The sequence below is a fragment of the Dama dama genome, chromosome 28, assembly GCF_033118175.1.
Source record: "Dama dama isolate Ldn47 chromosome 28, ASM3311817v1, whole genome shotgun sequence".
NCBI classification, from domain to species: Eukaryota; Metazoa; Chordata; class Mammalia; order Artiodactyla; family Cervidae; genus Dama; species Dama dama.
The window spans coordinates 17593710-17610271 of record NC_083708.1 but is presented as its reverse complement, the minus strand read 5'-3'; the positions used below and the strand labels follow the sequence as shown (position 1 = coordinate 17610271).

General features: G+C 38.1%; 1 protein-coding gene across 1 annotated transcript in view; it reads right to left on the bottom strand.

Annotated features, from left to right (window-relative positions):
* MEI4 (meiotic double-stranded break formation protein 4) overlaps positions 1-16562 on the bottom strand; it is a 188434-nt gene that overhangs the window by 55478 nt on the left and 116394 nt on the right. Inside the window, exon 3 of the mRNA XM_061131603.1 lies at positions 14587-14718. Within this exon, the coding sequence (XP_060987586.1) occupies positions 14587-14718 (132 nt within the window). The remainder of the gene's footprint in view (positions 1-14586; positions 14719-16562) is intronic.

The following is a 16562-nucleotide window of genomic DNA, read 5'->3' as shown; positions in this document are numbered from 1 at the left end:
TATGAACTATTAATATATCAAAGGAGAAAACATTTCTGTAAAAAAGCCATTAAAAACTGAGGTTTCATTTGAAATGAATATAGTTCTGATACCCAAGAAGACTCTTTATTTTAGAATCTATTTTATATTTTTAGTTCTGAAATATTTTTTCAACATAAAACTATTTCACAATGCAAAAAGCATAGCTCTGGAGTACATAAATTATTATGTTTTTAATACTCATTAACATTTTCTTACATTTATTTCAGATTCTGTATTTTTAAAAGAAAACTTAGAAGTATGAATATACTGGAGACACGTTTTCTATGTGTGGTGTGTGCTAAAGTCTTGTAAATAAAACTGTGAAGTCTGGTATATTTGGGTCTCTTCCCTTCTTGGATACTTCCTTCTTCCCTGTAAATCAAAATTATGCTTCAAAGCATATCAGTGTTAATACTTGAAGACTTAATTTATTCATTTTAACTGCCAGAGAATACTCATGTTAGCCCTACCACACCCAGCCATCTCTGACAATGGACACTATTATTTCCAATTTCCAGCTATGACAAAAATGCTAACACGCACATCCCTGCAGTGTCCTGTGGGCAATATACACAGTATCTTAGAGTTAGATACGTGTGTGTGTGTGTGTGTGTGTGTGTGTGTGTGTGTGTGTGACTTTACCAGGTGATGAGCTCCACGTCCCCACACAATCACTAACACCTGATATTGTTGTCAAATTAAGTTTTTTAAGTTAATGTCAACAGAAATCAATATGAAACATACTGCTGTTTTCTAGACTTGCATTCCTGCCACTGCTGAGGTCGAACATCATTCATTCATGTTAGTTTTCCTTCCGTGTTTCTTCTTCTATTAAACTGCCTTTTCATATTGTTAGCTCACATTTCCTTTCTACTGAATTACTTACCTCTTCCTATTGGAATGTAGTTTATTATATAATATATAAAATTATATAATTATAAACTGTACAGATTCTTTCAATGAAATACCATAACCCTGTTTACTTGCAAATAACTGAAATATGCCTTTATAAACATTTTTTCTTTCTCAGTTGACTCTGTTCCATAAACAATTCTAGCACAGGCAGGCTCCAGGAACTTGACAGCCAGCTGGGAGGAAGAAGATAAAGCTGCTAGTACTTACTGGGGATATGCCCTGAGAGAAAGAAAATAGACTGATGACCAGGCCTGTCTCCTCCTCAAGTCGATCTCCTGGCAACTGTTATTAGAAGAAAATTTTATCTAGTGAATGTCCTTAGTGGGGAGTTCCTAGCAAAATATTACTTAGCTAAACGGACTCAGAATCTATGAGACACAGTTCCTTGAAGGCAGCCGTATGAGCTGTAAAATTCTCCAAGTTATAAAATGAGACGTTTAACAACATAAAGCTCCCTCTGCGTGAGACCCCCACACAATCTACTGTTTGAGGCTAGAGAGACATGTCTGACAACAAGGATCTTAGGAAATGTATAGAATGCCCCACATTTCTTTCTGCTTCACCTGTGCCCTGGCCTGTTTCTGAAATAGTTAATAAAGCTGGTACTGAATAAGGCCTCTCTGATTCACAGGATTCAACCTGAAATCCAATCACGAGTGTGCTCACAAGTGTGGACGGCAATCCCGACCCTCACTGAATCTCCATACTGCCTATTTCTGGACTCCTTCTATCGGATTTAACTTGACACATCACAGAAAAGGTCAATCGATTGATTTCAGTTTCTTTAAAAAATACTATCTTTGCCACTTTCCTACTTATTCTCACCTCAAGGCAACTGGTAGGTTTACAGGGCTCTGACAGGTAGTTAGGATTGGAGTAGGATTCTTCAACAACCATATAAAGTATAAACTAAACAGTTATGCCTCTTTTTCCATGTTGCCTTTCTAATGCCTTTCTATTAACAAAACACTCCGCTTTTGCTAAAATTTAGAAATGAAATATACCGATAAACCAACTTTCAATAGTAGAAAATTTTCATAATGCCTGATAAGAAGGATGATTCTGTGAAAATCAAGTACCATCTAGATATCTAGACAAACTTATAAACTTATTAATAAAATTCTAAAAAATGAAACAGAAAACTTTCTAAAAATGTGTCTATTGCTTCTTTTACAGTGAGAACACCCCCATGTTTTCTCTGTAACAACTTGTGAACTGGCTGGCTTTTCCTAAATGATAGCTGTTTTAATTCTATCTGAAAAGAGGAAGTCATTCAAAGAAGGAGTTACTCACAAAATTTTGTAACACGGAGACCCACTGGCACAATGTAAGAACATTAAAAACCAATGTCTTGATTCTGTTCTCCATTTTGAGAAGTGAAATAATGCAAGTTCTTAGAAAATCAACATGTCAGAAGTTGGAATACTCCTGTGGGAGTCACTTTTCAAGTTATTTTAAAAACAAATAGAAAACTAAGGTGACAAGTACAAGATGGTGAATACACAACAATCATGATGAGAAGACAAATTCTTAATTTTAATCAATTGATAAGAAAAGACTCCAAACAGGAGAATACAAGATATGTATTTGTCAAAATATTAGCAAAGTTTTATGTTCAGCATCATGCAGTTTTTTCAAGACCTAAGAAAACTGCATTCTTATAAACACAGCCATAAAAAAGATAACATTAGAGGATACAAATCCACTTGCACATATATCTAATTCACTGTAGCTTACATATAAAGAATATATATCAAAACTGAGTTAAAACACTTGATTTAGAAAAGTATTGAAAAATTTTACTATTATACCTATTTTGGATTTAGAAAAAAACTGTTAAATTTCAAATGCTATGTTTTAACTGAGATGTAGTTTACAGACAGTGGAGTGTCCAGAACTTCAGTGCCCATTTTGACGAATTGTGACAATCACATTCAACTGTCCTTGTAACCACACTCTAATCCTTCCTGCTCCTTTTTAGTCAACCCCAGAGACATTGCCAAATCAACCACTACTTTGGTATCTTCCACCATACATTAATTTTGCCTGTTTTGGAACTTAATAGAAATTTAATCAAACCTTGTATGTTCTTTTAGGTCTGGTTTACTTTTCTCAGCCTAGTATACTTAGATTTATCCATGCTATTGTGTGCTGTTGACTCAATACATATAATGATATGGTTGAACAATACTCTACTAAATATACTGATTTACTTATTGATCCTCCTGTCAGTGGAATGGAGTTGTTCTCAGATTAACACTCTTAAAATTAAAGAGACTATGAACATTTACAGATAATTTTTCTTGTCAACATAGCTGCTGAATTGTTTGGCCATACGGTAAGTACACAACTGACTTTCCAAGGAACTGTTAGTCTGTTTTATATTCTCACTAGCAAGAGAAGACTCTACACATGGACATCGCCAGGTGTCAACAATGCAATCAGATTGATTATATTCTTTGCAGCCAAAGACAGAGAAGTGCTATACAGTCAGCAAAAACAAAAGTAGGAGCTGATTGTGGCTCAGATCATGAGCTCCTTATTGCCAAATTCAGACATAAATTGAAGAGAGTAGGGAAAACCACTAGATCTTTCAGGTATGACCTAAGTCAAACCACTTACAATTATACAGTGGAAGTGACAAATAGATTCAAGGGATTAGATCTGACAGACAGAGTGCATGAAGAATTATGGATGGAGGTTCGTGACAGTGTACAGGAGACAGGATTCAAGACCATCCCCAAGAAAAAGAAACGCAAAAAGGCAAATGGGTTATCTGAGGAGGCCTTACAAATAGTTGAAAAAAGAAGAGAAGCAAAAGGCAAAGGAGAAAAGGAAAGATATAACCATCTGAATGCAGAGTTCCAAAGAATAGCAAGGAGAGATAAGAAAGTCTTCCTCAGTGATCAGTGCAAAGAAATAGAAGACAACAATAAAATGTGAAAGACCAGAGATTTCTTCAAGAAAATCAGAGATACCAAGGGAACATTTCACGCAAAGATGGGCATGATAAAGAACAGAAATGGTATGGACCTAAAAGAAGCAGAAGCTATTAAGAAGAGGTGGCAAGAATACACAGAACAACTATACAAAAAATATCTTCATGACCCACAATGGTGTGATCACTCACCTAGAGCCAGACATCTTGGAATGCAAAGTCAAGTGGGCCTTAGGCAGCATCACTACGAACAAAGCTAGTGGAAGTGATGGAATCCCTTTTGAGCTACTTCAAATCCTAAAAGATGATGCTTTGAAAGTGCTGCACTCAATATGGCAGCAAATTTGGAGAACTCAGCAGTGGCCACAGGACTGGAAAAGGTCAGTTTTCATCCCACTCGCAAAGAAAGGCAATGCCAAAGAATGTTCAATTTACAGCACAACTGCACTCATCTCACATGCTAGCAAAGTAATGTTCAAAATTCTCCAAGCCAGGCTTCAACAGTACGTGAACCGTGAACTTCCAGATGTTCAAGCTAGATGTAGAAAAGGCAAAGGAACCAGAGATCTAATTGCCAACATCCACTGGATCATTGAAAAAGCAAGAGAGTTTCAGAAAAAACATCTTCTGTTCTACTGACTACACCAAAGTGTTTGACTGTGTGGATCACAACTAACTGTGGAAAATTCTTAAAGTGATGGGAATACCAGATCACTGTACCTGCCTCCTGAGAAATCTGTATGCAAGTCAAGAAGCGACAGTTACAACAGACCTGGAGAAACTGGTTCCAAATTGAGAAAGGCGTATGGCAAGGCTGTATATTGTCACCCTGTTTGTTTAACTCATATGCAGAGTACATCATGCAAAATGCTGGGCTGTATGAAGCACAAGCTGGAATCAAGATTGCCAGCAGAATTATCAATAACCTCAGATACGCAGATGACACCACCCTTATGGCAGAAAGCCAAGAACTAAAGAGCCTCTTGATGAAAGTGAAAGAGGAAAGTGAAAAAGTTGGCTTAAAGCTCAACATTCAGAAAACTAAGATCATGGCATCCCGTCCCATCACTTCATGGTGGATAGATGGGGAAACAATGGAAACATAAGAGACTTTTACTTTTTGGGCTCCAAAATCACTTCAGATGGTGACTGTAGCCATGAAATTAAAAGATGCCTGCTCTTTGGAAAAAAAGTTATGACCAACCTAGACAGCATAATAAAAAGTAGAGACATTACTTTGCTGACAATTGTCTGTCTAGTTAAAGCTATGGTTTTTCCAGTGGTCATGTATGGATGTGAGAGTTGGACTATAAAGAAAGGTGAGCACCGAAGAACTGTTGCTTTTGAACCGCGATGTTGAAGAAGACTCTTAAGAGTCCCTTGGACTGCAAGGAGATCAAACCAGTTCATGCTAAAGGAAATTGGTCCTGAATATTCACTGGAAGGACTAATGCTGAAGCTAAAGCTCCAATACTTTGGTCACCTGATGTGAAGAGCTGACTCATTTAAAAAGACCTAGATGCTGGGAAAGATTGAAGGCGGGAGAAGGGGACGACAGAGGATGAGATGGTTGGATGGCATCACCACCTTGATGGACATGAGTTTGAGCAAACTCCGTAGTAGGTGACTGACAGGGAAGCCTGGCATCCTGCGGTCCATGGGGTGCAATGAGTTAGACACAACTTACTGAGTGAGCTGAGCAATTTATGACTTCCCAGAAGCTCTTTAAAACTTTGCCACGTTAATCTTTTTTACATTTAGCCATTCTTGTCACTGTCCATTGCATTTCTCTGCCAACTAATCAAATTGCACTTTATTCAGGTATTTACTGTCCATTCCCTTGTAGCTTAGTTGGTAAAGAATCTGCCTGCAATGCAGGACACCCGGGTTTGATTCTGCGTCACGAAGATCCCCTCTAGGAGGAAATGGCAACCCATTCCAGTATTTTTGCCCGGAGAATTCCATGGACAGAGGAGCCTGGTGCGCTACAGCCCATGGGGTTGAAAGAGTCACATACGATTTAGCGACTAAACCACCAGCAGTATGTATTCTTTCATGCGTTTAAATATTTTGCTCATTTTTTACATTGAGTTGTTGATCCGTTCTTTCCTGATCAACTTATCTTAAGATATGTCTAAAATCAAGAAGCCACAAGTGTGTGCTGTATTTCACGCTTATCTACTTGGTAGCTTTTCCGTAAACTCTAGGATTTTCTCTGTTTCTAAACATGATGACTCTAAATTCAGTTTTACTGCTTCCTCTCTCAAAGTACAGCAGTCTTATTGCAGTGGCAAGGCGGACTTGTACAAGGACAACTGCAAGTGAGGAGACAGAACATTCCTTCCTTGTTCCTTACCTTTGGTGAAAAGCATTCGGTCTCTCACCACGGTATATCCGTTAAGGTTTCCACAGAAAACAAAATTTATTGTGCTGAGAAAGTTTCCTTCTGTTCTTGCTTTTGTATTTTCTCAAAAAAATCATGAATGGGTGGTGAATTTTGGCAACTGATTTTTCTACATATACTCAGATAATGTGGGTCTTTCTGTTAATATTATGAATTATACAGATTGTTTTATGAATGTGAAAACAGCTTTTCATTCCTGAGATAAATCTCACGTGAACATCGTGTACTATTTTCTTGTATGTTGCTGGGTTCTATTTCAAATTCACAGTAAGGATTTTACTTCTGTGTTCATGTGACAGAGTCTGAGTTTGTTTTCAGTTTTGCTTTGTTTTCCTGCAATGTCTGTCTAGTTTTGACATAAAGTAATGACAGCCTCAGGAAATGAGTCAGAAATGTTCCTTATTCTTTCAAGTCTCTAAAGAGAGTTTGGGTGGTTTCTTGCTTAAATGCATAATAAAATTTATTTGGCCCCAGAGTGGTCTTTGTAGAGAAGTTCATAATTTTAAATACACTTTATTTAATCAGTGTAATTTAGGTTTTCTACTTTTTCTTGAGTCAGTTTTGGTAATTTTCAGCTTTCAAGGAATGTGTGCATTTAGTCTATATTGTTGAGAACACTGCCAAAATTTTTTTCATATTTATATTTACTTATTTTATTTTCACAGTTTTCTTGGTATATACTGCTTTTATATTTATGTTGAAATTTCCTGTTCGTCTCCTTCTTATTCATGTTTTCTTTTTCTAATTGAATGAAAGCTTCCTTAAATTCTATAGTGCTTTACAACTTTCACAAGTTTCACACACATGATTTTAAGTCATCCTATAATAGCCACTTTTTCCTCCTATCCCTGTATTGTCCCTCCCCCACCTTCTCCCCACTGGTAACTACCAGCTTCTCCATCTGTGTTTGTTTCTTTTCTTTGCTATATTCACTAGTTTGTTGTATTTTATTACATTCCATATATAAGTGATGTATTTGTCTTTGTCTCACCTCTTTAATATAAGGTTCTCCAAGTCTATCCATGTTGCTACAAATGGCAAGATTTTATTCTTTTTGTTATTGCTAAGTAGTATTCCAGTGGGCATCTGTGTGCATGTGCAGTCACATCTTTACTCATCTCTCGATGGACACGTAGGTTGTTTCTATAACTTGGCAATCATAAATAATGCAGCTATGAACACTGAGGCACATATATCTTTTAATTAGTATTTTTTGGATGTATATACCCTGAGGGTGGAATTGCTGAGTCATATAGTACTTCTAGTTTCAGCTTAATGAGAAACTTCCATACTGTTTTCCACAGTGGCAGTACCAATTTACATTCCCACCAGACTGTGTACAAGGGTTTGCGTTTCTCCACATCCTTGCTAACACCTGTTATTTGTGTTATTTTATGATGACCACCATTCTGAGAGGTGTGAGATGGCATCCACTGTGACTTTGACTTACATTTGCCCGATGATTAGTGATGCTGAGCATCTTTTCATGTGCCCATGAGTTAATCAGCTATTTTTGATGTTGAGTTGTAAAACTCCTTATATATATTCTGTATTATATATATATTCAGGATTGATTTTCTTTAGGATAGACTGGTTTTATCTCCTTGCAGTCCAAGGGACTCTCAAGAATCTTTTCTAGCATCACAATTTGAAAGGATCAATTTCTACTTAGCATTCACACCCTGAATATTCATAGGAAGGACTGATGCTGAAGCTGAAGCTCCAAAACTTTGGTCACCTGGTACAAAGACTTGACTCACTGGAAAAGACCCTGATGCTGGGAAAGACTGAAGGCAAAAGGAGAGCGTGCAGTAGAGGATGAGATGGTTAAACAGCATCACAGACTACATGGACATGAATCTGAGCAAACTTCCGGAGATAGTGAAGGACAGGGAAGCCTGGCATGCTGCAGTCCATGGGGTCACAGACAGGTGGATGCAACATGGCAACTGAACAACAACAATAATGTTCTTCCAGCAGCCAGCTACTTTACCTGTGAATCAACCAGTTCTCTTTGTGGTGTGTTGCCAAGCTCTGTTAGAATACGTCTGAAATAGTCTTTATCCTAGAACTATAAAGTACTATAGTGCTAAGGTCCAACATTTTAGGGTCTCCACTGAATGCCTTATTAAACAAGGTCTTGGTTTTATAGCTGGATAGAATCTGGATTATCCCAAGCACTGTGTGAGGTCTGGCTATTGTTCAGCTCAAACTCTTTGTAGTATTTCTTTTCTGAGTAGTTTTCCTTTATTTGACCTTGTGAAGTTTCCTCCTATGTATGTGCAGCTTAGTAGTCAACAAGAAATCAAGAAAACCTCTGCAGAAATTACTTGAACTCTTCCTTTTCAGAGTTTTCTTCTCTCCATGACCCTGACCCAGAATTTCCCTACATCAGTTCTCTGAAACTCCAGACTCTGACCCACCAGTTCAGTGAGAGTGCTGGGACTGGTGGGCCTCCAGGCCAAAAGTCATTTGTTTACTTATCTTAAGAATAACAACTCTGTATTGCTTATTGTCTAAAATTCATTAATTCGTGTATCTATCCAGAGTTTTAGCTATTTACATTGGGAAGGGTACTCTGTATGTCTAATACTCTTTTTACTAGGTTCAAGAAATTTTAATTTAAAAAGACAATTTGTTACACTTTTCCCAAAAATTCATCTTAATATGCAAATTTGAGATGCAAATCTCCAATAAGAATTGCATCAAAGGAGCTTGCATAACTCAGTGAAGCTACAAGACATGCCTTGTAGGGCCACCTAAGACAGAGGGGTCACAGTGAAGAGTTTACAAAATGTGGTATACTGGAGGAAGAAATGGCAAACCAGCTCAGTATTCCTGCCATGAGAACCCCGGAATAGTATGAAAAGTCAGAAAGATATGACACTGGAAGATGAGTCCCCCGAGGTCAGAAGGTTCCCAACGTGCTACTGGGGAAGCGCAGAGGGCAATTTACTAACTGCTCCAGAAAGGATGAAACAGCTGGGCCACAGTGGAAATGACACTCCACTGTGGATGTGTCCAGGGGTGAAAGTAAAGTCTCATGCCATAAATAACAATACTGCATAGGAACCTGGAATGTTCAGTCCATGAATCATGGTAAATTGGATGTGGTCAAGCAGGAGTTAGCAAGAGTGAACATTAAGGAATCAGTGAACTAAAATGAGCGGGTTATGGACGAATTTAATTCAACTGACCATTACATTTACCAATGTGGGCAAGAATCCCTTAGAAGAAATGGCATAGCCCTCTGTGGGGAGAGAGCAAATTGGCGAGAGCACGTCGCGAGGTGCTCACTTGGTGTGGTACATGTGTGTGAGCTCCACCTAGAAGGTGGCTGCATCACGGCTGTGTCTACTGGGCCAGCCACAAGCGGAGAGAAGCTGTGTTATGGCCGCCATGCCCGCAAGGGGATGGTAAGCATGCCTGCAGCTCCTATGGTTCCTCAAGTCTCTGTCCAGCCTCGTAACTCACACCTTGCCTACGCTGGGTTCAGCGAACAGTGCCAACAGCAAGACAACAGGGGCCATGAACAGGATCAGCAACACACCCTTACAGTCAACAAAAGAGTCCAAAAGTCAGTCTCAAAAACGACAGAATGATCTCGGTTCGTTTCCCTTCCACATCACGGTACTTTAGGTCTAGGCCCCACCACTAATGTCAAAGAAGCAGAAGCTGACTAGTTCTATGAAGACCGATGAGACTTTCTAGAACAAACACCAAGAAAAAAGATGTCCTTTTCATCATAGGGACCTGAATGCAAAACTAGTAAGTCAAGAGATACCTCGAGTGACAGACACGTTTGCTACTCCAGATACTTGGAACAACAGACAAGCCACCTCCGGCTTCCCTGATGGCTCAGCTGGTAAAGAATCCACCTGCAATGCAGGGGACTCAGGTTTAATCCCTGGGTTGGGAAGACACCCTGGAGAAGGGAATGGCTACCCACTCCAGTATTCTGGCCTGGAGAACTCCATGGACTACATAGTCCATGCGGTCACAAGGAGTCACAAAACTGAGTGACTTTCACTTTGGCCTTGGAGTACCAAATGAAGCAGAGCAAAGGCTACCAGAGTTTTGTCAAAGAAAATGCTGGTTATTGCAAACACCCTTTTCCAACAACCCGAGAGACAACTCTACACATGGACATCACCAAGTGGTCAATAATGAAATCAGATTGATTGACATTTATAATATTCATCTAACATCTAACAGTAAAATAAAGCTGGTTTTTCCTTGCTAACTCTCCCACTCCATAACACTTTTCTGAGTCCCTGTTCTCTTTCTGACTATGATTCCATGATTGCCATATAGTGATAGTCCCCTAATTTTTATGTATGTCCCTCTTTGTCTCAAGTTTTAATTTCACATTTCTATGTTTGACAACTTCAATGTTTCTGCATATTCAATATATACAAAATAAACTTTTTCTGTTATCCAAGAAGCACTTCTTTCCATTTTCCTAATTCTACTTAGTGACATTCATTTTTCCTCTTAGTTTTATAATATTAATTTTTGCACTGATTGTCCTCTCTCCTTCACATTAAATATTTCCTGAGTCCTTTGTACAATACCTCTTGTATACAAGTGAGTATTTCTATTGCTGCTTGTAGAAGATTTATTGCATTGAGTGTCCCAAATACATGGCTTCCTTACATTCATGCCCCTTATATTCCCTTCTATTCTAACTCCATCTCTTACCACTGTTTTACTGAATTTCTGAGCCTTACATGTAGTAGACACCTTGAACTGATTAATCGTTAGTCATTATATACTCTTTTATAGTAAAAAAAAAAAAATCTGGAAAAGCATAAAAGTAAATTTTCTATATTTCCCTGCTGCTCTGGTTCTGTATTAGCTGAAACTGAATCACACAGTGAGCTTCAGGCTCTTTTATGGACCCTGTGTCTATAGTAGGAGCTTCTGGAGTCAGCAAGTGGCTTCATGATCATGATGGTGAAGGCAGCAATTCCTCTGAAACCAGATTTTGCTCGGTGATTGTGGGAGGAGGTTGTTCAGTCACCCAATTGTGTCTGACTCTGCAACCCCATGGACTGCAGCACACCAGGCTTCCATGACGTTCACTGTCTCCCGGAGCTTGATCAACCTCATGTTCATTGAGGTGACTGTGCCATCCAGACATTTGCTGCCCTCTTTTTCTCCTGCCCTCAATCTTTCCCAGCATCAGAGTCTTTTCCAGTGAGTTGGCTTTTCACATCAGGTGGCCAATAAAGTATTGGATCTTCAGTATCCATCCTTCCAATGAATATTCAGGGTGGATTTCCTTTAGGATTGATTGGTTTGATCTCCTTGCTGTCTAAGGGACTTTCAAGAGTCTTCTCTAGCAACATAGTTAGAAAAGACCAATTCTTTGGCACTCAGCCTTCTTCATGGTCCAACTCTCACACTTGTATGAGACTACTGGAAAAACCATAGCTTTGACTATACAGACTTCTGCTGGTAAAGAGATGACTCTGCTTTTTAATATGCTGTCTAGGTTTGTCATAGCTTTTCTTCCAAGAAGCAAGCATCTTTTAATTTCATAACTGCAGTCACTGTCCACAGTGATTTTGGATCCCAAGGAAATAAAGTTATGAAAGGGACCTAGGTTTTTCTTCAACAATTCCATAGCTCTTCATGCATTCTTTTCTTTCTCCTTAAATTGACTGGAGTAAATTCTGTCATCCACTGGTAAGAATGCTGATGAGTAGTTTCCTTGTCTTTAAACCGTAATACTAATATCTTGAAAGGTTATTAAAATAATTGAATGGCACAATTCATGTAAAGCATGTTAAGACATATTATCTGCCAAAAACTAACTCTTGTTTTTGTGTTTTTACTCTTGTTTTAAAGTTGCTTAACAATCAGAATGCCTGGGTTTGAATCATGGCTTGTAGCATATGTTCTTTCTGCAAGCTTGGTCAAGCTGCTTAACTTTTCTACAGTTTGATTTCTTTATCTATAAACTAGGTAAAAAGCAAAACTACTTCATGTAGTTTGGCAAGGGAAGCCCCAAAATTAATGACAATATGTTAATAATTTTTTTTCCTGTACTTTGTTATTCTCCACACAAATCTGATTCCATCAAACTAATTTCCCACATTGATTCCTGTTTTAATGCCACAAGCTCAACCTGTTTCCTCAGAGTTGGGCACACCTTTTAAAAATAACACTCAGTATCCTGACATTATATATTCTGTGTTTTTCAATTCAAATCCATTTTCAAGCTGTTCCTTTTTCATGCAATCTTTTCAAGGACCTGTAACCTACCTTGATTATTTTCTTGGTCTTGCAAGCTCCTACAAACAGCACCATTCATTTTAACACAACACTGTTTTTTTCCATTAGTAAATGTGCCTTATTTCTTTCTCAAAAGGATTTTTTTGCTCATTGAGATCATTAGGAACAACTAATTAAAAAAAAAATCTAACAGAGCTCTTACAAGACTTCTCCATTTAACAGTGACTTGAAAAACTATTGACTAGATGATTCATCATGTCATTGACTGAAATCAATTAGATTACACAATATTTTGTCATTAAATGTAGAGAACTTAGATGTATGAATTTGGTTAAGTGTTTAATATTATATACACAATTTTCTTAATATTAATTTTTTTCTCTTTACCAAAACATTTCTGTCTCTAATTTCCTTTGATTGTGCTTACTTCTACCATAGAAACAATAATAACATTAGATGAACTGACAAAATGAACACAGAAAATATGTCACTGTCAACATTAAAACATGAGAATGACTTCTGTTCCTCAGATACATTTGTTAGCAGTGACATAAGACTCACAGATAAAAGGGCTTAGAGAATCGTATTCAAACTTGGCTACACAATGGAATCACCTGGTGAGCTTTAACAGTATCGATGCAGTAAGCCCCCTACATGTGAACCTTCGAGCTCGCACGTCCAATGACATGTTAGCTCACATGCCTGGTGTGCACTGCCACATGCGTGCGTCCTCCACAGGTGTTGTGCTTCTGTGTACATTATTGCAGACTACTGCCCTGAATACAGAGTATGGTATCTTTACTTCAAGCCCAGGGTGTCCAGAAGCAAGTGTGAAAGCAGGGGTGAAGTAGCTGGCACTACTGTACTTTTCAAGGTATTGTACAATAAGATTGAAAATGTTTTACTTTTTTGTGTTTGCTTTTTAAGTATGTATTATTTGTGTGAAAAGTGTTATGAATGTATTACTGTACAGTACTGTATAGCCAAGCCAATTGTGTTAGATGGCTACCTAGGCTAACTTTTTTGGACTGAGAAACAAACTGGACTTACGAACATGTGCTCAGAATGGAACTTGCTTGTATGTAGGGGACTTAGGGTAATGTGTCAGCATGCTAAAAAGCAGAGACATTACCTTCCTGACAACTGTCTGTCGAGTCAAAGCTATGGTTTTTCCAGTGGTCATGTATGGATGTGAGAGTTGGACCATGAAGAAAGCTGAGCACCAAAGAATTGATGCTTTTGAACTGTGGTGTTGGAGAAGACTCTTGAGAGTCCCTTGGACTGCAAGGAGACCCAACCAGTCAATCTTAAAGGAAATCAGTCCTAAATATTCACTGGAAGGACTGATGCTGAAGCTGAAACTCCAATCCTTTGGCTACCTGATGTGAAGAACTGACTCATTTGAAAAGACCCTGAAGCTGGGAAAGATTGAAGGTGGGAGGAGAAGGGGACGACAGGATGAGATGGCTGGATGGCATCACCAACTCGATGAACGTGAGTCTGAGTAAGCTCTAGGAGTTGGTGATGGACAGGGAAGCCTGGTGTGCTACAGTCCATGGGGTTGCAAAGAGTCGGACACAACTGAGCGACTGAACTGAACTACCGTACCTGCGTCTTAACCCCAGAGACCTCCATTTAATTCGATTGGCATACGCCTTGGCAACTAGATATTTAAAGTCAGTCAGATGAGTCTCATGAGCAATTAGAAATAAGAACCATTGGTCAGAGGTTATTCTCCACTCAGTATCCACTCTTGTTCACTTTCCTCTCACTTTAGGAACACACTACTTGCTTGGAGAGGCTTAAGGCCACTCCTTTGTCATTACTAGTAACACCTTTGGCACATATATACCAGTAAGGGTGATAAAGTGGTATTATTTTGAAAACTATTTTATGAAAATATCTTTCTGTAATTTCAGCAGGCAGTAACAATATTCACATATTACTAGAAAGAAGGTAATGATGAAAAGATCTGCCTGGCAAAAAGAGAGAGGAAGAAAAGGAAAAACAAGTTTACAGCTGCATTAATTAACTATAAAAGAAAGTTACAGTTTCAAGTTGTATGTACCTGGTCGATGGCACCCAGATCATCAGCAAAGCTGTTTACTTCTGACAGAAGCAGAGATATTATAGATCTTCTCAACAAGCTGCAACTTCCCAGGGTTACCAGACTCTGCGAGACATAACGCTGCACCTGAAACTACAGATCAAGATAAGTAGGCTTCTACTTTCTGTCAAGTCAGGTCAGAATATATTTAATGGGCATTTTCTAAGATTTACTACTGAGCTCCCTGTTGCGGGGAGCACAGAAAGTGTCAACATATTTCTGGGTCAGTCTCAAGCAAAACTGTGAAGTAGATAGATTATCACGATAGAAGCAATGAAATTTTATAGCAGTTAATATTTTGAAATGTGTGACAAGGTTCTAAAATGGAAGTTTTAGCTGAAGGACCAAAAGATCATATCGTTTAGATGATAGACTACATACAAAATGAATCAAGGGGATGACAAAACCAGACTTTCAGACCCTTAACCATTAAATATAGATATGGAGCTGTAGAGGCAGAGATAAAAAGGAAAGAGGAAAAGGTCTGAAGATGTCTTTGGGGAGAGGCCCACCTCCACGCTGCAGAGGGACGGGTGTGGGTGTCTATTCTGCACAAATCAAAAGAGAGGTCATTTAGAGCGAGGAGAAAAACATGTGGGACTCTGATTTTCCATCTAGAGGTAGCAAAAGAACTTATCATTCAATAAATTTCAAAGGACAGTGGGAGACAATAAACTATATCCCTTATAGTTATTAGGAGAATTGCCACTTGATTATCATTCACATTAAGGTACATATAACTCATACCTCAATTTTCATTAAATTTTTGCTTTAATATATATGGGAGAAAGGAGGCTTCAAGGAGTATCTCAAAACACAAAAACAGCATCTACCTTGCCACTGCACTCTATGAGCTTAAAATCATATTGGGGAGACACTGCTTTTCTATATAAAATATTTAAATGACAATGCTAAATAACTAATGCCATATGACACTAAGAAATGCCATCTCTGTCCTTTAGGATGGACACTTAATGCAGATATTTCTCAAACTGATATTTTAATGATGTGCTTTAAAAGCTAATCAGTGACATTAAAAAACTGAATAGATTATAGACTTCAAATAATGTCTATTATAAATCCATATGTGTATAACTAGCTGTTAATAATAATTTTCTAAATCAACTTACCAAATTTACAACTAAAACCACATCAATTTATTATCATAGCAAATCACAGTTATTTCCTAATAACATAAGTAGCTAAGACTCTCATCTTTTGTAACTCTTTAATACCATTTATTATATGTCCCATTTTTTATAACATTTTTCTTTCTACCTGAAATAAAGAGTGCTCTTAGCTAAGCTCTGAAAAACTTCTATTGAGTATTTCACAGATGATGCAGTTGTTTACTTACCATTTTTCCTTAATATCTAATCTTTAGGGGATAGCTTAAAGAGAAGATAAATTTCACAATAAAATGGACTTTACACAGTGGGGATGAGGTGAAGGTGTGACAAGCTGCAGACCCTGGGGCCCAACACTTGCCTGAGTCAAATCCCAGCTCCACGCTTATCAACTTGTACTGACAACTTACTAAACCTTATATGTCTCAGCTTACACTTCTGCAAAATAGTGACTGAACAGCAGCACCTACATAGAGTCCTGCATGTGAAGTTAAGACAGCAGAAATGATTAACATAGGCCCAGGCCCCCAGTAAGTGTCCATTAAGTGTTAAATGTTACAGTGGAGGATAGTAATATAAAGGCATTGAAGGTTATGTTTAATTCATTGACCCTTGAGATGTTAAATACTAGAAATAAAATCATTTGTCTAGAGTTAATACAGTCCTTTTAGAGGACACCGCTGAGAAGGAAAGTTCATCACAAAGCATTTTTCCACTGTATGGATGTGAAGTAAGACTGTTCTCCGATGTGACTGAGATCCATATGAGAGCAGAGACTAAGTATATAGCCATTAGGATGATTTAAAATTC